Here is a 24,283-nt window from a genome sequence, read left to right as displayed (position 1 = left end):
ACCACCATAGTTAGCAAAACCTCCGCAATGAGAGCACTGGAAAAACACTGATTTTTTTTTTTTTTAACATGAAACTGCGTTATTCAGTGTTTTTATTAGTTTAAATCAGCGGGTCCTCTTGTTTTTGAGAGGACAACTGAACGTCTTGATCAAAAATCACAGAAGTAAAGTGAGCACACACTAGTCCACCAGGAACTGCTTGCTCCTCATTCAGAGCTACGTGGGCTTTCTGTGTATTCCCAAGGCTACATCACCACCTGCGACTTTACCACACATGACTCAACTTCTGCTCGATACACAAGGTGAACTCATGCCTTTCATCTAAATTTAGCATGAGAAACAACAGAAACTACAACTAGAGACAAGAAGAGACTCACATAAAGGTATTTCTTCACTTAAATTAAATAACAAAGATCTACATGATATTGGCTTGCTGTGTGACACTATGAATTCTTACCATGGAGTATTTGCTGATGATTCCTGTGGCGTCCCCGTGGTAGATATAAACAGCTCCTCCATAGTCATCCTCTTTAGGTGCTCCTATGGCTACATCTGAGGGGACAAAAAGTGTTTCTGTGAAAGGTCAGCATAGAAATGAATGTGTGTGTTTGGGAATGTGTACAAAAGCCTTCATTAATCCTGGGAACAAGCTGTTACAGTAAGAGAGACAATTAAGTGTTGTTAGTGGCCATAAAACTTGTGCGACCTCTGAGAGAGTGGAAACAAGACTATAAAGTGCTGGCAAGAGCACTGAAACAATGTCTCCTTATCCCATTTCCACAAAAAGTCCATATATAAACTTTCTTTTTATAAACCAAAACACTTCCTCACCATGTGGTGCAGCATTCCAAAGCAGAGCTGGTAAAAAAGTGGCACTTTTAAATATGCCACAATAATGAGCTCATTATGGAGAGGCAGAATTGAACAAATAATTTGTTCTTAGTGAAAGCAAATGTGTATTCTGATTTCTACAGTAGTTCTCTCAAATTAAATAAGAGCAGTTTGGCTGTAAATAATAGATCGTCAGGCAGGGAGCAAGTCTGGCACTTTCGACACTCCAAGACCGACGAGTTACAAGATGAGTTATGCTTCTCAGCTGCCATCTTTCTCCGCACACACTTAGTGCCAGGCTGCAAGCCTTGAGGCGTATCTCACAAGGAGATGAAACCGGGCAGCAGCTTCCAGCCTCGAGCTTGCAATGGGCGCCAAGTCGAGCCCTTTCAGCCAAGCCTTGCATGTGCCAGGAAAACAGACAGTGTAAATGTATGTCTGTGTGTGCGGATAATTTAGTTTGTGACTGGATGACGCTGTGCACACGAGGGTGAGAGAGGGCAATATTTTCTAAAGATCCCCCTCGCCGCATGTTAATCAAAACAAAATGTCTATGAAAATGATGGGTTTTGTTGCACCTCCTGAGAGTCTCAACCAGCCAACATTTGCTTGTGGGCTGATGTGGAGAATATAAACTGTTTGACTTTATTATTCACCAGATGACAGAGGAAATAGCTTTGTTGCATGACTACAGGACAGTGTCACACGAATAAGACTGTATATTATTGAAAAGTGGTTGCCGTTGCCTGGTTTATAGATTCATAGAGAAATGCAGGACCATTACATATAAAAACACGACCCCCATTTGAGCTCTGACCTCTCACCAGTGGCTCCAGTCTTGCAAACAATTTCTGTGCCCAGAGATACTTTAGTGGTTAAAAGACAATACCAGATTTTGATTTAAAGACCGTCTCTTGGTGCATTCAAGGACTCTCTGGCATCTGAGACACAAGAGGAAATGAACACGATCTGTTTTTTGGTTTGTATTGCAGAAACTGATTCAAAGGATTCTTTTTAGAAGACTCTCTCCTCTTAAGGTGTCACATTACAACAATAATTAGCCTTCAACAATAACAAAAAAAATCATGTGGTTACACGGTGTGGTGAACCTGTTCTGAGCAGGTTTTAAGTTGCAGCAAATTCCACATGGTTGAAAATATCTTCAAACTTGTGGCATGGTTGTAAAAAGTGTCACTTCCACTAAACAACACTAAAACATGTTAAAGCTCCAGTGTGGTCCTGTATATCAGTGCTTCCAAACCTTTTTGGCTTTTGACCCCTTCAAGGAAAGTGATGCCTACTTGTGACCCCTTGTCATGGGTTTCAGATGCCTGTGAGCAGTTCCCTCACCTCTAAACTTCTCAGGTTCTGTTACTGAATAACTGCAAATACTCAAAGAGGCAAAACTATGCAAATTTCAAAGAAAATCAAAGATAAAAGTGAAAGTGAAATTTGTAGCAGAAATTTGCCTCTTGTTCCCTACCTCATTAATCATCTCATGACCTTTATGTTGTGACCTGCTGAAGGAATCCCGACCCACAGGTTAGGTACCACTATTTTTTTGGATTGGCAAAATACAAAATGTTTAAACACTAGGAGTGTAACATCTTACGGAAGCAAAATGAATTCACTTCCAGAAAAATAACTGCATTAAAGTCTCCTTCCGTGAAGTTTTTTTTTAAATTAATAAGATAATTATCTCATAATTCAGAAAAAATGAGAATTTATGAGATTATTATCTCAAATCAAAAAAACAGAGCATTTTTTTCTGAAGTGAATGCATTACACTTCCATACTGTCTCTTTTAAAACATATGGAATATTTTATTAGATAGATAAAAAAAAGTATGCATGTATAAAGAATTATAATATTATAACTACATAATAAAATATAAAAGACAATGTGGATGTCCTAAACGTGCTCAGAACAATGCAATGCTAGAACATCTAAAGTGACAGCTGAGTAGGGCTGCAACAAACTTTTACTTTCATTGTCAATTAATCTGTTGATTATAGTTTTTTTGATTAATCAATTGGTCGTTTGGTCTATAGAATGTCAGAAAATGGTAAAAATGTCAATCAGTGTTTCCCAAAGCCCAAGATGATGTTCTCAAATGTCTTGTTTTGTCCACACCCCAAAGATATTAAGTTTACTGTCACAGAGGAGTGAAGAAACGAAAACATATTCACACTTAAGACGCTAAAATAAAATATAAAAATGTTGAGTTTGTTCTTTAAAAAATGACTAAAACTCATTAATCAATTATCAAAATAGTTGGCCATTAATTTAAAGATCTAGTGTGTAGGATTTAGAGGCACCCAGCACTGAGGTTGCAGTTGCAGCCAATAGAAACTTCTCACGTGTCAAGCGTATAGAACGACAGTGGCCAACACAAAAACGCAAATGGCCCTATAGCCAGAGTTTGGTTTGTCTGTTCTGGGCTACTGTAGAAACAACATGATTAAAGAGGATCCACTCTGTATGTAGATATAAGCAGCCCTTTCTTAAGTATTAAATACACAGTATTTTTTAGTTTCAGGTAATTAGAAACTAAGGAAAACATTGTTATGAATATTATATTCCATTTCTGGCAATACATGACCCTAAATCCTACAAACTGGACCTTTAAAAGTAAATCATAAATCATTGCTGCTCTACAACTGAGCAAACTTCACCTGCTGGTGAAGACCATGTGATACAGTCAAAAGGTCCTGCACGAGCTAGTTTGTGGTTACACTGTAAAACATGTTTATGAAGTCCAGCAGGCAGTTGCTAATGTGTTATTATGATCCTTTGTTCTGACCTTGATATCCATCGTCATCAATGTCTCCGATTGCCGCGATACATTCTCCAAAGTGCGCATTGAAAGCATTGTCACCATTCAAAACAGCGTGCTCCTCCATCACCCCCTGAAAACAGAAGCAGGCAAGATAGCAGTTTATATACTGAGCTGGCAGGAGAACAAAGACAGGTCCTGCTGCAGTGAAGTTATTGCTGTCAGATAACATTCTCTGGCCCAGACTGCAGTTAGTTGGCTTTCTATCCACATAATTTAACAACCAAACAGACAGTCACCTTCCTTGGAATAACTCATAAATACAGAATGTACAAACAGAAGCTTTGGTCTTTGTCGGTATAATCATTTCACAGCTGAGCTGTTTTATTCTACTATCATAACAAACATGGTCAGAAAGAAATCAAACATGAGCAAGGCTACAAACACTGCAGACAATAATAGCGTATAGAAATGTTCAAAGACAAAGAGTGGATATAGTAAACAATAAATCTCCAAGTTATGGTGTCATGTTCCCACTGACCCACAGATCCCACTCACATTGCCCTTACTGAGGTACACAGACACCTGGCCCTCATCCCGGAGCTGGCTGTGCATGGGTGCCCCCACCAGCAGGTCCGACAGGCCGTCCTGGTTCAGATCAACTGCACATAATGAGGAGCCAAAGTAAGAGCCCATCTGGAACCAAGCCGAGCCACAGAGCAATGGGTCAGATCACAGACACTTCTTCTTCAGATCATACCATTGACATACAATTCACGCTCTGACTGGATTTACCACCCCTTTTATATATCTACACCAACACTAAAGGAATATTTACACAACTTATGTCTTAAAGCCACCCTGACTTCCTTTTATTTACTCTGAATGGAGAGCATTAGCTACCTCCCTGGCTTTGCTTCTGGCAAGTGTGTTCCTTCTTTAAAGCACTGTTGCTGTCTAAACACTTTAGGCAGACATAACCAGTGCGGTTCTGACAACAAAGCAATCAGAGTAGCATGTCTGCAACGTAACTATATGATCCCTGAGGCAGGTTAGCTTAAATAACATATGGTCCTATGGTGTAACAATAGCCTCTATGCAAAATATGTGCTGCATAATGATTAAAACCAGGACAAGACCATATCTGTGCTCGTACCATTTTCCCTGAGGCTTGAAAACTCTTCACCAAAGACACACCGTCGATTTTGAAAATGTAAACCTGTGTGGGAGAAAAACAGGTCACTGTAACGAGCAACACAAAGAGGACTTCAACTCAACAGCTGGAAATAAGACAAGAGAAGAAGTCCCCACTTTTCCACTGCCGCTGTGCTGAGGCGCCCCTGCAGCTATGTCGATCACATTAGGAGAGGAGAAGTGTCCAGCAGTCACAGCGTAGCCTGGAGACACAGGAAGTAATCAGTTACAGTGGGTTTTTTCTCATAATTTTAACATTTAAATGTCCAGTGTGTAGGATTTAGGGAGATATATTGGCAGAAATGGAATATAATATAATAAGTATATTCTATTAAGTGTATAATCATCTGAAAATAAGGATTGCTGTGTTTTCATTGCCTGAGAATGAGCTGTTTATATCTGCATAGGGGACAAGTCCTCGTCCACAGAGATTGCCATGTTACTCCACCATGTTTCTACAGTAGCCCAGAATGAACAAACCAAATACTAGGTCTAGATAAGTCCAGAAACACTGATTTGTAACGTGAAACTGCTTGTCTTTGTTGATTTAAATCACTGCATCCGTTTGTTTTGGAGAGGAAGAGACCTCTGTAGATAATTTGGCTCCTGGTAAAAACTTCTCTAACAAAGAACACCGAAGGAGTTCAGACCAGGAGAAGTTTCAGCTGGTTGCAATCTGAAGTCCGCCGCTAGATGCTACTAAATCCTCCCTTAAATCCTACACACTGTTCCTTTAACACAATCATCCTCATGAGCAGGCTCTCACCAAGGTAGCTGTATCTGTGGGAGTCAATGTCTTCTTTGTTCGGGCTGTAGAATGAGTCAGAAGTCAGGTTGTAAACCTTAATCGTCCCGGTCCAGTAGTATGACCCCGGCGCCCCCATCACCACCAGCTCCTGTAAATGAAAACCACATTCACTCAAATGACTGTGATTCACCTTTTTATGTGCACCACTATAGCTTGCTGAAGACAGTGGTTGGGGGGGGGGGACGCTGTTGGGTGAACGTCTGGTTAACCAGCGGCCACAGACTGGTTTGTGCTATCTGCTCTTAACCACAAAGCCAGACGGCCAGCTGAAGCTGCCCCCTTTGATGTGATAAGGAATTCAGAGCACAAGCAAACTGACAGCTGTAAAATGAGTTGTTCTCTGTTGTGATGCTCCACAGCTATTGCAGGGACCAGAGCACGGCAATGTTTCAACTGCTCTAAAAGTCCTGATTTTAATTAGTGATTTTAGTCAAAGCTGGCACTATGTCATCTCTCATTGGATGTCTAGTCAACCCAGAGAGCTCTCACAAACTGAGCGACACTGTCAAGACCTCACTATGCAATATACAGTACTGTATATCCCCTGTGCTGTGGTGTCAAACATCTGGGCGCCATGGTTCAGGCGAGGATAAGGTTTAACAGTTGGACATCCTTTCTTTGAATTCCTCACATTCTTCCAAAGGGGGGCTCGTTCAAATGCTTTAACAGATCAACACTGACGTCCTCAGTCTGCGAAAAAAGTGGGCTTGATGAGTTTCACTTCGGTTTTAAACAGTAGCTGCATTGTGTTATCTGAATCTCTTATTTCCTGAAGCCAAAAATCTTATCTCCGGTGTTTTTTACAGCTTTCACATGATGTGGACCAAAACATCTCATACAGTGAAAACTGACGAGGCTCCACGTACGAGCTCCTCATGCAGTTAATCCCTAAAACATGACGTCAAACACTCCTGTTAGTGCAGCAGTGAGCAGTGAACAACACTTTCACAGGCTCTTGAAACACACACGTCAAATGATTTCATTTAAGTATCTGTGAAAGGATTTTTAAAGCAAAGCCATGTGGGTGAATGCTGTGTGCTCTCGAGTCTATCATGCACAAGTAAAGTATAGTTAAAGGCAAAGTTTCCCACCGCCCAAGAGGACGCCTTCACATGTCTAAAATAATGTTATTTAGCAGAGGTAAAATAAAGAAAAAACTGCTCAAATTACATGACATTTTCATCAGATTCCTTCTCCCCAGTTTCACCCTGCGGGCACAGCTGTGCTCTGAGGACACATTTTTAAGTCACTTACAGTCCACTGTACTTTACTGTATGTCCCAAATTGAGCGTAACTGTAACTCGAGACTTGGAAAAGGACCCTCACTGAACATGTTCCTCACGGGCAACATCAGGAAAGAATTATGTTGCTAATGCACAGAAAACAAAATGTCTACACTGGTAAAATATACATTTTTCAAATTGAAATTTAGTCCTCATATGCACATTTTTCCTGTCATACTATATTTTTTGCTCGAAGGCATTTATATGTTAAATCTATTTGAGCTGTTCTGCTCACTGCAGCACTTTCACCTTTCCAAAGACATTTGTAAGATACACAAAAAGGTATTGTGCCGCTAGGAGGATGCCATATGTTAGTACAAAAACAGCTGTGCATCTATGCTATAGAGAAAAGGAAACGTGTATTTTCTTAAACGCTTTATCTGTGGAGCCACACCAGGTCAAGTGAGGCCGCGGCAGCCTTTCCTCCAGTATCTTCCTATGGAAACATAAGCTAACAGTTATCAGCTGTTAGTCAGCAGAGCGCTGGCTGCTTTGATACAAATACTCATGTACAGTGTATTTGACTGCAGAATTTTCCACATCATTTGACATCTTAAGCAACTTTGGGGAAAAAAAACCCTCAGCCCCATGTATAAGGTCTCTGCTAACTATCTACCAGAGAGTCAGAGTCAACAAAGAGTGAGGAGGAAATGGTTCTTTGAAACACGAGATGTGTGATAACGGAAGTCAACTGAGAATATCTGTCACTTTATGAGAAAACAGAGGCAGAGGGAAAGATAACTAATAGCCCCTATTATTATGTAACATGAAAAGACTGTAAATCATTTGAAGACGTGATTAGACTGCTCAGTTTTAACAAACAGTGAATCGGCTCCATGAGTGTCCAGACGATAGAGTCTGGATGGCACCAAACAAATATGTCTGTGCGAGACTACAAGAGAGTATTACATGGATTAAGAAGATGAACAAGCACTGTTACTGACCTCCGTAAAAACTCCCGCTATCCCGGCTTGGCACGAGCCGTGCTCTTCCCCATACTTCTGCTTATAGTCTGTAAGAAAAAACAAACCACAAATTATTTCACTGTGTGCTTGAGCCAGCGTTTACTGGAGTTTTTCCTGCATTCCATATGGAGCTAGTCAAAGTCCCAGTCCCATCCACGAGGAGTCTGGGGCCAGAAAGCAGACTGGGAGAAGGGGTACAACACCACATTCAACAAGAAGACCTCTCACTTGGAGAGGGGGGGGGGCACAGTGCTCTCAGGTTACAAAAATATTGAGCTTGGATCTGCGCGAAATGCACTAGAAATACAGTCCTATGCATAATCTGTCTGGCTTCTGCACAAGTGCTGGCAAAGAGAGTTGCGGAAGGAAGTGAAATCCTGACATGGGAGCACAATTAAGGTGTAAAACAGGCTTTGATAAATAGCTCTGAGTCACATATCAAAACATATGAAGAGCACATTTGCATGAGTCAGCTTCAAATGTTATTCAGAACATTACTTTTTAAATGGAAATTGATTTTTAGTGTTGTTAAGGGCGTGCAAACCAACACAACCTGCAGCACAAATGGATTTGATTTACCACAGCCATAACAAAATCGGATCTCTCTACTTAGCGAGCAAATCTTTCATAAAATCACCTGATTTCTGGAAAAGCCAAAATCTGTGCCATGATCAGATCTTTGTGAAAACGCTTTTCATTTGCGCAAAAGTGCACAGGGAATGCTAACTCTCCATCACCACTGGACAAAGACTCATATTGGCTTAACAAAGTCTTCAATCGTAGGAGCTGGCTCCTGCCAAAGTACTTGTGTTGGACTGAGGAAGAGAGATCACACTACTAGTCCTCAGCGCCAGAACACCAATCAGAGGCCAGAAGCAGATGATGGTGTTGGCGGCAGAGATCACGTGCCATGATAAAATGAACCACAGAAGAACATAAACAGAGCTTTTCTTGAATTTCTTCTATTTTCATATGAAATAAATCTTCAGGCCTTCAAAAATCAATGTGAGAAGAAGCATTACACTTTAACTGCTCACAGCTCACATCCACACTGAGGCCATAACCTGGGCCTTTGCTTGATTTTAATTGGTTATGAGGCAAAAGGGTTGGGAGCCAGTCTGGACTGAGCCAATAAGATTTCTCACCCCCAGCGATGTGTTTGATCTTTCCTAGTGTCTGGCTTACGTGAGAAGTTAATATGAGTTATGATGACGGAAAATCCTTATTAAATTTGTGCCCCCACTGTACCTTCATAACAAGGGATGAGCGGCTTCGTCCTGCCCTGCAGAGTGGGAGGAATGATGGAGCAGTACCCATGTGGAAGGATGTGCTCCGAATCGTAGTAGACATTTTTCCAGCGGTGAGCGCAGGCCTGTGGGAAAAAGGCAGAAAAATAAATTCAGATACGCGTTCATACTGTAAACACAAACACTTTAGAGTGCAGGCAGGCGGTTCCCCCACCGTGCTGATTGTTTAAGCCCCTTCCTCACTGGGCTGGAGTCAGTGCGTCTCTGCGGCCGTCAAATGAGCGTCGATGAGAGGGGGACTTAAAGCCCAGCCATAACCATCGACCATAACAGCCATGGTCTGTGGTGTGAATATCTCAGCTGCGGCGTGAGATCTGTATTTCCTAAGCAGCATTTAATGTGCAGCAAGAAAATCTTCACATCATGTTTTTAAAAGTTTTAATTTCAAAACAACTCCTCCGGCCCTTAGAGGCAGTTGGAGGGGCCAAAAGTTCATACAGCAAAAAAAAAAAAGTGGATCAAAAGACAGAGAACAAACTCCCACTTTATTATGCTGCTGTTGAAACAGGGTGTTCGTTTCTAAAAAAGACAGCAAGTAATTCTCAAAACAATATTTTGCTGCTGTGTTTTCCAAAATAAAACATTCCACAGATCGATATGCAAACAGGATAATATAGGCTCGATTTCAAACTCTGCACAAATCTCGCCGCATAAATGTGTAAATGTGGTAATAATTTAGTACCCTGGGGGGATGGTGGTGGAGCTCCTGTGGCTCTGGGGACAGATCTGGACGCCTCTGTGCAGACAAAGTTCACTTCATTTCCCCTCACGCTGTTTAACTCCCCCTGCATGCCCCCCCAGCACGCACACACACACACACACACACATACACAGCCAATCTAAATGAATATAAGAGCTTGGCAGATTGTGGGCACACACAGAGCATCAGATGACTGTCTGGAAGCTGTGTTGAGAAACGCTTGTGTTTCAAAGGACGCCGTTGGACAACAGTAGTAGCAATACCAGCATGAACTCTCCCCCTTGAGTAGAAGCAGATTCTTTATAAAAAATAAAAAAAAGATCAATCAGCTGACATAAACACAGCGAAAGCAGCTCTCGCAGCAGCTGACAAGTTCTGTCGACGCAGCAGAGAAGGCTTGGAGTCTGCGCTGTTGTTGTCATGTTTCTGTTCAGTTTTAAGGGCTCGCTGGTCACAAACAAGGCCTTCACTGAAAGCGCAGATGAAATCACCACTGTACACATCTGCCAAGCAGCCGCTCCTGTTGCACAGAAACGTGAGTCCATTCAGATGAGATAAAAAAAAGAGAGGCACAGCAACACGTGGCTCTGGAGCGTCACCACCTTGCTTTTATCATATCCCTCTCTGGAGTGTGCTGCGGATAAAAGCCTGTTGTTGTACAAGTTCCCAAGACTGACAACTCCAAGAACTCTTCAAATTTTGGGTCATGGTTTGAAAATCAAGCCAAAACATTCCACTGAGGTATAAAAAATGGACCAAAGACAAACATATTGAAAGGAATAGATGTTTAAAAGACCAGGCAGTTATCTGGATGCCTCTTGAAGAAGGAATTCTTATAATTTGCTTGACTCCCAGAGGAGGAGGTCAATCAGCGACAGGTATTCATACACACACCTGTCATGAGTGTTTCAAGAGCTGCTCGGTCCAGCAGTCGGCTTCAAACTGTCCTGGAAGGCTGCTGGTTTCCTCGCTACCCTCCGCAGGAGATGGGGGTTAACGTGTAATGAAAGGCTGCCCTTGGACGGGACCACCGCAGAGGGGCTGAAGCCTAAACAAACTCTGCCAGCTGCCCTATGATCTCTGTGCAAACACCCAGCCAAGCACCTCTGGGATTAGCACCACTAGTTAGTCTTCTGGTTTCTCTAAAGCCCTCTCCTATTTTTTTATAAACAACAATCAACTTTTGACAAACCCTGTTCCACTGGCTCGTCCAGCTCCAAACACGAGGTAAATGTTTCACAGTATTATGTAACCACACAGCAGTTTCCAAAGCTGTCTCACTTCAGTTGTGTGAGCTTTGAGTTTGCAAAAGTTCACTTTTTGCTTGAGTCAGAGCTCGTGAGCACGGTCACACAGAGGAGAAGGACGGGCCTTTTTACTGTAATGTTGAGACCAGCTGTGGTTTCACAGTGCGGTTCATGGTAAGACATTTGTAGCAATGATGTCGGCATAATCAGGTCTGTTTTTTACGAGTGTACATGTTTCGCATTAAACAATTTGGTGGGGCGACTGTGGCGCTGCGTCCCTGAACTCACCAGTATTTTGCCGTTGGCTCTGTCCTGGCGGGCCAGGCTGACCCCCATCCACTCATCGTCCCTGTCCCCTTGACACGTCTTCCCACATGACTCTCTCGGCTTGTTTCCTGAAAGACAATGAGAGCAGTTTGCAGACGTTGAGTCATCAGGATGTCTTGGAGCAAGTACTGTTGCTTGTTAGACACTGTCAGCTTTTTGACTTTTGAGTTTTAGTCTTTATTTCTGCTGAATGCGCAAGAGATGTTTATACAGTTGACAGATTAAAATATGTATATGAAAGATTAAAAAAGGCTGTGCATCCAGTAGAGGCAAATACTGTAAAAATCTGTTATGACATTTAACACCGGATTTTTGAGGTCAATATCAATATCAATATCTGAGTGTTAAAGGTCCCATATTGCAATGAGTCAGATTTCTGTGTCTATTTTAATATAAAGCAGGTATAGGTGCTATTTAAATACAGTGAAAGTTCCAAAACGCTCAATCCACAGAGAAATGCACATGGTCGGTTTCAGAAACTGTGATTTTAAACGAGCCACCAGGATTTCTGTGACGTTGTGATGTCACAACTTAACTATGAAGACCACTTCAAACTTGAAACATAAACATTCTAAACTGGTCCCTTTGTATTTCCTGATAAGTTTCTTGAAATGTTTTGCAGTCTAGGTGAACAACAGCAGCTGACAGGAAGTAAACAGGAACCCAAGCTGTTGCCACATAGAAACTGCCACTACAGAGCCGTTACGGTCATTCTCCCAGCTGCAATGATGGTGCAGAGACACCAAAAGTGCAGATATCAAAGATCCAGGAACCCTGACCAATCAGAGCAGAATAGGCTTTTTTGAGAGGGGGGCTTAAAGAGACAGGTGGTAAAAAGGAGTGTCTCAGACAGAGGGTCAATACAGGTATGTTTAGGGGGCCAGTATGTGAAAAATGACATGATTTTTGAACATTAAAGCATGTAAACATGTTCAAGTAGAAACCCAAAATAGAAGCACTAACCTAAAAATAAGCACAATATGTGACCTTTAAACAAGTCTGATAATATTGATATATGTTCCATTTTTAACACATAACATACACAAACATTTTTAAGATCCCGTGAGGGCAGCAGCTATGGATTATTTTTATAATAAAGCCATTTGAATCGATATATTCAACATTAGTAAGCAATAAAAAAGGCCTCGCACTGACCTCAACCCCAAATGGTAAACTGATTGCATTTATACAGCGATATTCTATTCTTAGCAACCACTCAAAGCACTTTACAACACAAGTACAATTGACCCGTTCAAACACACATCCATACATTGATGGCCAATGACCATACAAGGTGCCACCTGCTCAGCAGATAAACATCACACAGCAATTTGGGGTGCAGTATATTGTGAAAGGACACTTGGACAGCAGGGGCCATTTAAGGATCGAACCACCAACCTTTCCAGTGCCAGATAACCACTCTACCTCCTGTGCCACAGCTGCCTGATGATATGTCATCAAATTTCAAAATCCAAATAACTTACTGTACAATATACACTGCTTTATAATGCTGTTAACATTATTGACTTTGAATACTGGACCTTCTTTATGATACATAAATCAGGAAGACGATTAAGAACAAAAATCCACTGAAAGTAAAATAAACATAAATGTGCAGAACAAGGAGAATAAAGCCAATAAAAAGACAAAGATCTGTGGCACCTCTACAGCTTCACTTTTTAAGAGTCCACATCTTCTCTTGCATTTTTATCCCCCTCTTTCCTCCAAGTTTTATTCTCTTTCTCCCTGCAGGCAGTTGATTCAGCACAATGGCATGTAACTGTGAGTGTTTCTCTATGTCAGTGTGTGTTGTGCTCCCAGAGGCCCGTCAGAGTTCAGCTCCTCTGGTCCATGTGGCTCACTGAGCACCGAGCAGCACACGCTCGCTCTGATAATGATGTTTTTTTTTTGGGGTGACACATTGACTGAGCACGGGGTTAATATTAAAGCCATGCCTGCATCCTGGCTTTTTTGACCACAAGAACAGAACCAGGGCCGAGGGGGGTTGAAGCTCAACTTTTTGGCTCACGTGCTTGGAAAATATTAGCAGAAGCATAAATCATATTTATCAAAAATATTTATAGACCTCTGCACACTGGATCCTCTTGTTTTTTTGCATGTCTCTCCATATAGCAGGTTCAGGACTAAAAGAACAACTGTGGCACTGTTAGGAGGAGTATAAGGCTGCATTATTCTGATAAAACAAAACAGATGCTTGGGGGAGTTTAGGCAAAGAGTGGACAAGGAAAAGCTGCAGGGAAGCTCAGCATGTGTGTGGACTGTAGTACCAGAGAGTGAAGTTTTCTGCGAGATGCTGTACATGCATTGCCCTGAGGCTGCAGTTAGAGTTGATGTCATTGTGTGCTCTTGTATTTATGCTGCAGGCAGTGGTGACTGACCTCTTCCCAGATCCATCTCTGTGCAGCGGCGCTCTGGGTTGCTGTGAACTCGACACTTATATACAGCTCCAGGAGAGTGCACAGAGCTACTGTAGGTCGAGTTTGCCTTTGGTGCCCCTACTATTACCCTGCAGACACGAGGAGAGGGGAGAGAATGGGACAAACACCTTACAGTATCTCTAATCTGTGCTACTGAAACATTAAAATTACAATATATATATTTTTCAAGCAGGAAAAGTTACAGTAGAAGCAGAAATGGCTGTTCATGAGGAATATTACGCATTATTATATGTATTAATTGGATGTGGATGCAGCCTGAACTCTAACACTTCAGCCTTAGTTTCAAAAGTACAAATACATTGCATCTCTGGCAGAAAATAACAGCATTTCCAGGAACAGTAAAACATGGGGACTCACCAGCGTGTGTTGTCATGATAGTGCTCCAGCACTGAGTAGCCAAAAAAACTAGAATTTGGTCCGCGGAACACCAAAGGATGTTCTAAGTCTATATTGTAAGAATAAGCCACTGAAATAGAGAGATAGACATAAAAAACATTCTGTACTCCCGTTTTGTGTCTTTGAAGAGGAGCCATCCCTTTGCGCATCGTGCGTAATAACGCGGTTAAAGTGTCCAAAAAGTAGAAGAACGAAAAAAAAATAAGGAGGAATTGTCAGCTCTTGAGTTGTCAAAGTGTTACAAAACTATCTTTCAGTTGTTTTGTCCTCGTCTAGCGCAGCATGTAGGCTGTGATGGCATGAGGAAAAGCTTGAGGAGGAAAGTTAACGGTCCGGTAAATAACGGTGCGTCAGCTTCTCTCCATTCTGTGTCAATCTGAGAAAGTTGTTGCTTGCAGGCTCCCTGTCGTGGAGATAAATGCGGTCACTTGTGTCAAGTTAATCAGATAAGACCGGAAATACAAAGGGGTTCACTCAAAATAAAAGCATCGCTGGTGATTGAAGTGCTGCTGCAAGTCGGGGGTTTTAATCTGAAAGGTGAAAGCGGAACGTGCGTTTTCATCCTAGTGGGCTGACACTGGTAACACGGTCATGGAGAGACGCGGATGGTTTTTGAGGCGCAAAGCATCACATTTCACCCGTGGGCTTTGGGGGCTCCGCTCACCTAAACTGTGGGATGAGGGCGCACTGCTGCCATCTAACGTTTTACAGTCTCAAAATGCAACTCACTTATATTTACATATTAATCGATTCTGATAGATCATTAATGAAATTTTGGAATATTTCCACATTTTTTTGGAGTAAAAGTCACATGAGACACATATTATTATTTCTATGAGTCTTCATACATTTCTGGAGAGAATTTTTAGTGGTTACTTTTAATAATACAGTATTTATTTAATTATACAGTATGTACAGTGAAAGCAACAGAGAACCAGAGTCAATTTCCTTGTATTTTTTAACACTTAATAGTAGTGGAGGAAGAACTCAGATCCTTTATTTAAGTCCTAATACCACTCTATACAAACACCATGTTACAAGTAAAAGTCCTGCACTGAAAATGTCATTTAAGTAAAAGTATGTAACATGCTAGTGAAGATCTACAATCATCCAGGTCATGGTAATCCTAAGTGCTATCTTGTATTGTAGTACAAAAGGGAAAATTTATTTAGGTGGTGATGGCAAATGTACTCAGTGCAGAAAATTTTAAACCCATTTACTAAAGCAAAAATACAGTAATTAAAACAAAAAGCAGCAAGTTGTCACATCTGAGGAGTTGGAACCATGAAATGTTTTTGCTTTAAAAAATGGCTGCCATTTATTCTCCAATCAATCAACTGATCATTTCAGCGGCATTTGTATATTTTCACATGGTTTCGTGCAAAAATCTTGATTTGTAAAGTAATCAAATAATTGTAGTGCAGTAAAAAAGTACAGTATTTCCCTCTGAAGTGTAGTGAAATAGAGGTAGAAAGTGACATGGCATTAAAGTACTCACGTAAGAGTACCTCACATTTATACTTAAGTACTGTGCTTTAGTTACTGTACTCAGTTACACTCCACAACTGGACTTGACTGATAGTTTATTCTGATCCCTGTTAAATACAGGTTTCCATGGTCTAATACATGCATGTGAATCATATATATGTAAAACTGCATTTCTGTTGTGAAGGAAAGGTCAAACAAAGGTCACCCTCACTGAAGATGTGACCAGACAAGATCTTTAAAACCTAGATTTGTTGTGATGTCTTCATCCCACGTGTCTATTTCAACAGGATGTTATCATGCTTTATCCTCTGTTCTGCAGCCTTAACAATGCAAAACCAGGTAATGAGATAAGCAGTTGAATTGAACACAGACAACACTGTATGATAACAAGAATAAATGAGTGACAAAAGGTGTTCTGTAAATAGGATTTATTTTGTTAGTTTGAAAATGTATAGCAAGTCATATAGTGCCCTATAGTAGTCTTAATTATCATAATACAATTTACAGTTTTTGTGTTTTTTTGTGTTTATTTATGTCTCTATGTCAGTGTAGTGACAAAATATAAAGCATAGAAAAGCTGTTAAACAAGGTCCAGAGGCCAGTATATCTTAACGTGGTGCGAGTGCACAGTTAAAGGGTCGTTTACAGTTTTACACAGGAAGTGATTCAGACGACAGCACAACACAGAAACCTAATAAATCAACTGACCTGTCAGCGTCAAACACGTGATAATGATATCATTTATTGCACAAGCCAATTTGTATAGACACAATCTAAAATAAAAGGAAAATAATTTCACCTCATCTAAAACGTATAAATTAACAAAACTTAATTTCAGGGTAAAACTAGATTTATGGAAGATTTGTGTTTCTGGCATATTCTCTTATATCCCTCATACCTTTAGATATATTCACGCATACGGCACCACACACACGCGCGCGCACACACACCACACTTATGTCCCAGTGTGCGCTCACACACACATACAAACATTCACACACATAACATAACACGAGATGCAGAGAGAAGGGCTTGATCAAATCCATGGCAGTCGCTCCCTTCAGCAGCAGCAGCAGCAGCAGCAGATTTTCATCCATTAATACCTGAATCATTCACACGCTCATCGTAACCAAGGCTGTGGAGAGACAGATATGAAATTAATTCAACTGTGCAATCAGTAATGATGAATATGTTTTAACTGCAAGAGGACTGAGGTGACTTTTGGGAATGAGCTGAAAGTATCCTCAGCAGGTGAAGATGCTTACAATCGCTTTTGAATCTTCTTTGTCCAAAACCTTTTGCGCTTGGTCCGGAGGAAACTTGAGCATGGAGGTAATCACTTTGGCCATCGTCTGTGGATGAGGAGCAAATAAAAGAAAATGCTTGACAAAAAGCTTTTTAAGAAGACCTGTGTTTCTAGTACAAATTCTCCATATCCCTTTCATGAACACCAACACCAGACACACTAACCCCACCTTTAACACCATGATTCAAACAAATCGAGCTTGTTCTCTGTCAATTAAAGTCCAACAAGACCCCAAAAAAAAAACAAGTCCAGGCCTATCTGCCAGGGTGCATGCATTTCCCCGTAAACACATGGGATAATCAGAAACAGTGCTGCTGTGTAGGAAATATAACCGCTCAACTTGCACTAAACAAGGCCAGCATGTCTTTAAATGGCAAGTCTGCGTCATGCGAGATGTATGCGCTAGCAGGCAGCCTGGGGGACATCCTCTGCGCCGGGGAGGTCTGCCATGTTGCCATAAAGACTAACTGTTTGCTGAAGAGCTGGGAAAATCCCGCTGACTTTAGGACCATGTCAACAGCACTGTTAATTAGGGTGATCACTGTTAATTTGAACCCAAGAAGGCTGGACGCAACATGACTTTTATATAGCATCCTAAATGGTCTCACGTTTTGTGTGGTCAGAGGTTAACGGGTGTCTCGCTAAACAAATGGGATGGTCTGACTCACTGAAATCATTACTTTATTTCACTGCAGTGGCTTTACATGGTCTCCTTTCCAACTTAAAATAAAAATCTGCAGATCATGTTTTATTCTGTTACTCTGCAACATCCAGACAATCAAATGATTTCCCAAAGAAGCATCTCTACATTTGTAAAGATATTGTTGTCATGGATCACTGTGATTGGCACAGCTGTTTCAAAGCTAGTATGTGAACAGTTATGTGACTGGCTTAACATGTATTTATTAATTACCACACCCTGCAATCAGCGACAGGTAGGGGCGTGATGATACATTGATCTGGATCTATATACTGATTAAATAAACAGCGACCTGATATTAGTGATGCAGAGCGAAAACATTCATACATATTTTCATCTTTAAGATAAGCCATCTCTTTCTAAATTCCCATAGCACATCTATGTCACCATTTCTATCCAAGCACAACTCTGTTTTAAACTTTCAAACAATGCCAGTGGTCTAGCACCAGGCAGATAACGGTAAGCAGCCAAGAAATAGACTATGAGGATATTTACTGATACTGTCTTGTGTCGATCACAGGCCGCTGAATTGAATCTAATCCAAATAGTATTGGGGTAAACTTTGTGATATCAGCACATATTGGATTGTCCAGAGAATCAATATTATATCTGTTGTGAAGAATCTTGTGATTTACACCCCTAGCAGCAGACACTTGCACTGTCTGCGACCTACAGTAATGCTCTGCGTTTGCTGTTATGAGCTTGAGGAATTAAAATAGAGACCCTTGGATTTACTTTCATTGCTGTTTCTGGTGTTTTCAGTGTCAACCACCAAAAACCAGAAAATGTAAGCACATAAACACAACATTTATAACACTGTAAAAAAAAAAAATATGAAAGCATACTTTTGTTTCTCGTCCCATCATGTATTCAAACAACACCTTCCTCAGGTACTCCATCTCAGTAGCTTCGCTGCTGTTGTATCCAGGATCTGTGAAAACAAGCAAAAACAGCCATTTAATCATCTGAGACCTGATCAGTCACACTATAGCGCATATGGAAGACTTTAAAAGTCAACTGTAGGGCTGCGTATCGGCAACAGTCTGACATTACCATACCTATCATGACACAGGGGTTATAATTCAATATACTGTGATATATTGACATAAGCAAGGCGATATATTGCGTTTTTCTTTTAATCTAATTTTAGAACAACTCTTACAGTATAAAGAACACATCGCCATGTTCAAAATAAAGGTTTTCCTTTTTCATGTATTCAGATCAGTAGGATCTGCATTTGTATTTATCACAGTCACTGTAACCTCCAACATTAGAGCACTACTTTTTGTGCAAAGGAATTAACATCTGCTTACATCATCAGTAAAAATCAATAAAGTGAAAGTGCCTGCAGGATTCTTCACGTAAACAAATTAAGAAAATAAAAAAAAACCCCTAAACAATAAAAAAAAAAAAAATCGATAGCGTTTTTGAGAATCGATGTCACGAAAATATCCAAGTGTTTCGATATTTTCTTACACCCCTAATCAGCCGTAATAATTTTAAATATTTAATGAAGAATTGATTGTTCTAGAGATTCAAGCTTCGCTCTCACTCATTGCCTCTCAGGTCCTATTACTGTGAGATATGTGAATGTTTTGTGTTAAGTACGCTCTGCTGCCATTGTAGCCAGGCTTCTCTTGTAAAAGAGACTTTCTATTTTAATATAGTAAAATAAATAAATAAAACTTTACTATAAGATCGTGATGAACTTCTAAAGACGTTACAAATTTTCTTGTCTAGTTTTATAGTAAGACTTGCACACAATGCCTGTCACTGTCAAATACTCCAGCTGAATTCTGACCCAACAACAACCCAGAGCATCATGTTTGTGTTAGCAACCATATACAAAGCACAACTATAAGCAAAGGAAATAATGGCGAGGCCCAGCATGAGCACATTAATACCACACGAGTCAAACAATGTACGTTTTACTTCTATGCCCAAAGCCATTATCCCTCTAAAAAAAACAATGAATGGGAAACTGTGTTACAGCACGGACGGACGGGGCTGGCAACACTTAGACTACTGCTTCTTCCTCTGAAATGTCCCCCATCAGGTTTTTAATATGGAACAACACCCACGTGCTCCCTGCTTATCTGGAATAATAATAATAATCATTCAGGTGACGCTAAAAGTCCCCGCATGTGCCGAAAGAGACTGTGTGATTAGAGGGCCGGAAAAGGTGATACGGAGGTGCAAACAACTCTTTGATCTCTTGTGTGAAGTTATGGGTCACCAGTAAATCCCATAGCCTTTGTCCTCCTGACCCCATGTTGCCCCAGCAGAGCCTACCGTCCCACCCCACATAAAAGCAGCCCTCTGATTCAACCTGAAACCACAGCTCTGTGATTTATGTAGGCTCAACAGATTCATAATGAGTTGAAGACACTTTCACTAATAAGTACTGCAATCCTAAATACATGCAGGATAGAGTGGGTATTAGGTTGGATATAGTATGTGTATTGGAAGTAGAGGATTTGAGGAGTAAAAGTCTTTGTGCTTGCAGGGTCCTGTGTGGGAAACGTTAAGAACAAAATCTGCAAAACCCATTAAATCCAAGGATGGCTTCTTCACCGCCCCCCTTCTGACAGCAGATTCTCTTTATTACACCAGCAGGGAAGCTCTAAGAGGAGGGTAGAATTCACTCAATCTCCCCCATATCTCTCACACACACACCACGCTCAGTTTATGGTATACTTTGGGATACTGCAGTGACTTACAGTCAGCACCCAGAGGTTAACCCTAACCTTAACCACAGTGGTTGTATGTCTAACCCTAACTCTTAACTATAACCTTAATTATAACCACAGCTCTCAACTTAACCAGTACGCCTAAAATCACGCTTAGATGGCTAAAATGTCCTCAACAGCACATTTAAACCAGGCCACACACCCACATACTTCTCAGGGTCTGCATCTTTTGTCCCATCTCTGATCCACAAAGCGATGTGGGGGCTGGCAGATTAGGAAGACTACTGGTAGTGTGTACAGAGCACCAACTCTGAGATCCTACAGAGCAGCTCGGCTACAACAACTAGAAAATTTACATGTTAATATGAAATATAATCATATGTTCTGTGTTCTAAATCCTTATGACAATAAAAAAAAAAAAGTTAAGTATGTCTCTTAGGCTATATCCACACTAACACATTTTCATTTTAAAACAGCATTTTAAAACCAAACGATCAACGTTTAAACACCATTTCAGAAACAACCTCGGTTCATATTAACATGCCTTTAAAAAGCATATCACATGACCATAGACTCATTGAGCGTGAGCGTGCCCATGTACAGGAAGCAAATTGTCTACTCTATGGTTGGTTGCTCAGTTACAGCGCATACTGCGGAGATGGCGAAAAATAAGACCAGAGATTTCTTTGCTTGGACTGACAACAACTTGGAACTGTTACTGAAAGTGACACATGAGTATAAGGTGGTGGAAAACAGATTGGGAGTCATCGCAAAACAAATACTGCAAAAATTTGACTGGTGCCGACAGCTGATAAGACCCAATCAGGAAGCGAATATGAGTGTCTATGCCATCATTTTCAAAAGTCTTAATTTTCGCCTGTCCGGACAAAAACACAACCAAAGTTTTGAAAGTGAAACAGGGTCACCAGCGTTTTTAAAGGGCTCAATTTTAGAGGGTTCCAAAGCGCCGGGTTAGTGTGGACGCTAGGTGTGAAACATAGACTGTACATATGATGGACATAACCTCTGTAACACCACCCACTGGTTTGTGGACCCCTGTTTTGGAGCCCCTTGAGTTTGGCACTGAGGCTGTCACCATCTTGGTTTTTTGGAGCCAGATGTGACCATGTTTGGATAAGAGACTTGAGCTGTGGTGGAGCGCGGGGTGGATCTGACTGAGAGGCAGATGACACTATCGGCAGACAGCCTGTCACAGCCTGTCACTCAAAGCAGCGTGGCACCAAAATTGTTTTTTTGGTTGCTCTGGCCTGTTAACACATTCATTCCTGCTTTAAAGTTGGGCATTTCAACACGGGGATCTATGTGGATTGACCTCTGGAGACAGTTTTAAGCGGCCATTCAAAGAACTACAGTTTTTGGCACTTCCATGTTGGCTTCATATTGGCGTACATGTAGCAATAGTTATGCATTTCAAAACAAAAACTTATTAGTGTGGATGTAGCTTTATACTACAGGTGTATGTAGTGTGTGCTGTGCGTGTGTTTTCCATGATATTGCACTGTGTTTCATCATTTTGAGTTGCATCTCTGTTGTGCCGATCTAAAAAGGAACCTGGCTCAAGAAGCAGAACTAAGTGATTCATGGCGTCAACATTACCTTTGTACGTGCTCCCGAGATGAGTTACAACAGTGGTTCGGTGGAAACATTTAATCTTGTCCTCAAGCGAGTGAATCTACCGTGGAGAAACACACATGCATGCACAGATTAATAACTTAAAAAAAGCCATTTGACCCCAGTGGGTTAATTCTATGCATTAGCTTAATTGTTGCATGGGACACAAGTAAGCATTCTGTAGATCGTCCTCAAGGGATGTTTGTGAGAATGACGATGTGTGTGAGAAAAACTGTGGGAGGCGTTGCTGTGATTGTTTATAGGGTTAAACCAAATGTAAACAGATGTGCTTTGTAATTAAGTCGGTGCAGCAGGAGAGCAGTAGCTGCTCTTGCTGCAGGCCACAGAAACATGGGAATATGCTGCGTGGGATTTGCTGTTCACTTGTCCCCGTGAAGTGCACACACGGGGCCCAACACTCACTGTCTCAACAAAGCCCTGCTCCTTCAGCCGAGCCTCGCTTAGCAGAGACGTCTTCTCAGCAAGCTGAGCCTGAGGAGGAGAAGGACAAAACATCAGTGTCAATGAGAACTGCACAAGAATAGTGTGTCTATCAGTGATGCATGTTTTCTTGATAATCAACTGTTTTACAGTGGTATGAATGGTGAATGATATGGATCTCCGAAACAGTAAAACCAGTGATACTGGAGCCAGCAAACATACCTGTAGTTCTTCTGTGCTCATCTGTGCCTAAATAAAGAAGAGAAAAGGGGAAGATACAAAATTTAACAATAGAATAAAAACACAGTCAAGGGCAAAGGTGGCCAAACTTTTTTAAAAATTGTGGACCATATACAGAAAAATATAAGGAGTCACAGACAAAACAATAGTAAATGCACAGTTTTCAACTAGTTACACAGCTGGAAAATCTGTGTTACTAGACCAGAAATGCCCATTTGCCATTAAAAAAAGACTTTTTCAATCAAAATTTTTATGCAACACTACTTAACATTTCAAAGCATAACATTACAATAGTTTTTGGTATTGGTGCACCAGAAGTGTTTCTCTAAATCCCATTAAAAGACCAAAAACAATAAGTTGATCCTACTAACAAGTATTATGCATGCAAAGCCTAATGAAGCCAATAAAGCTCATTCCTGTGTGCCACAGAGCTCCATAAAATATAAAAAACACATCAGTGAGCCACTCTGTTGCACAGGGTGACATGTTCCTTAATTACAATGAACATGGGCATTGTAGTTTATCTTGAGCCAACCCAACAAACGCATTACTTTCTTGAATAAAGGTAAGCTACACACAGCTCATTAGCCCTTCTCCAGTAGCTCCCTGTGGCTTTGACAAAAAATGATGAATGAATAATTCATTTGTTAACATTTTAATTCTCATTTATCATTGCTCTAGGCCTAAACCGATTTTTACTCTAGCCCATACACCAAATTAAAGATATGTATAAGTGTTTTGTCAACTAAAAATGTGCGTCATATGTCTACAGCCTTGCACATTTTCATCTAAATTTTGTAAAAACCCTTACTCACATTTGGCATTGGCTAGTCTTGACTCTAGCTAGGCTAGCAATGGATTCCAAATCTAAAAAAGGGAAAAGTCTCAGAGGCAATTTAATAATGCAAGGACAGATTTGTTTACGTTGCCAGAGCTGCAAAGTTAAAGTACCTAATAGGGGTGTAACAGTACACAAAAATCATGGTTCGGTACGTACCTCGGTACACAAGTCATGGTTCGTTTACTATTAAACTATTAGATATCTACTATTAAATATCTTTTACTTATTGGTAACCTTATTAAAACATACCACCACAGCAGTTAACTCTTTTACACAATTTTTGAATGAAACAAATATATATAAAATCCTGCTGTTTTTTTAACACATTTTTTGAATGAAAAATATAAATTTCTGCTTTAACAGTTTTACTCAATTAAAATAAAAAGTATAGTGCAGCTGGTCAGCATTAAAGCCTGCTCAGATTCAGTTTTACTAGGAACTTACTTATCTTTCCCACTTTGTTAAAGTGCAGTAAACAAAACATGCTTATATCTAAAGTGCAGCTTAAACAATTTTACTCTGCTCCAATGGCGTTGGTTATTTCTTTAGCGCGATGGTCAGGGAAACGCTCTTTCTTTTTAAACGACGACGATATCGTAGCTTGCACCAGATTGCTTTTTCTAGTCGTGCCGGTTAATGTTCAAACTCGGGT

General features: G+C 40.7%; 2 protein-coding genes across 4 annotated transcripts in view; both read right to left on the bottom strand.

Annotated features, from left to right (window-relative positions):
- Nucleotides 1-14,706, bottom strand: part of itga9 (integrin, alpha 9) — a 62,423-nt gene extending 47,717 nt beyond the window's left edge. Inside the window, exons 1-11 of the mRNA XM_049600336.1 lie at nt 14,255-14,706; nt 13,838-13,965; nt 11,400-11,506; nt 9,106-9,229; nt 7,837-7,904; nt 5,568-5,697; nt 4,919-5,004; nt 4,764-4,826; nt 4,166-4,303; nt 3,635-3,740; nt 458-552 (exon numbers count right to left, since the gene is read on the bottom strand). Of these exons, the coding sequence (XP_049456293.1) occupies nt 458-552; nt 3,635-3,740; nt 4,166-4,303; nt 4,764-4,826; nt 4,919-5,004; nt 5,568-5,697; nt 7,837-7,904; nt 9,106-9,229; nt 11,400-11,506; nt 13,838-13,965; nt 14,255-14,442 (1,233 nt within the window). The 5' untranslated portion in view covers nt 14,443-14,706. The remainder of the gene's footprint in view (nt 1-457; nt 553-3,634; nt 3,741-4,165; nt 4,304-4,763; nt 4,827-4,918; nt 5,005-5,567; nt 5,698-7,836; nt 7,905-9,105; nt 9,230-11,399; nt 11,507-13,837; nt 13,966-14,254) is intronic.
- Nucleotides 14,707-16,194: 1,488 nt separating this feature from the next.
- Nucleotides 16,195-24,283, bottom strand: part of golga4 (golgin A4) — a 29,093-nt gene continuing 21,004 nt past the window's right edge. For all 3 annotated transcript variants that reach the window (XM_049600328.1, XM_049600329.1, XM_049600330.1), the window contains 6 exons: nt 22,773-22,799; nt 22,533-22,601; nt 22,095-22,170; nt 18,633-18,718; nt 17,047-17,133; nt 16,195-16,916 (listed from right to left, as the gene is read on the bottom strand). In XM_049600328.1, the coding sequence (XP_049456285.1) occupies nt 16,902-16,916; nt 17,047-17,133; nt 18,633-18,718; nt 22,095-22,170; nt 22,533-22,601; nt 22,773-22,799 (360 nt within the window). In that variant the 3' untranslated portion in view covers nt 16,195-16,901. The remainder of the gene's footprint in view (nt 16,917-17,046; nt 17,134-18,632; nt 18,719-22,094; nt 22,171-22,532; nt 22,602-22,772; nt 22,800-24,283) is intronic.

Source organism: Epinephelus fuscoguttatus, linkage group LG16 (assembly GCF_011397635.1).
Source record: "Epinephelus fuscoguttatus linkage group LG16, E.fuscoguttatus.final_Chr_v1".
Taxonomy (NCBI): domain Eukaryota; kingdom Metazoa; phylum Chordata; class Actinopteri; order Perciformes; family Serranidae; genus Epinephelus; species Epinephelus fuscoguttatus.
The sequence above is the reverse complement of the archived record's forward strand: the minus strand, read 5'-3'. Positions and strand labels throughout refer to the sequence as shown.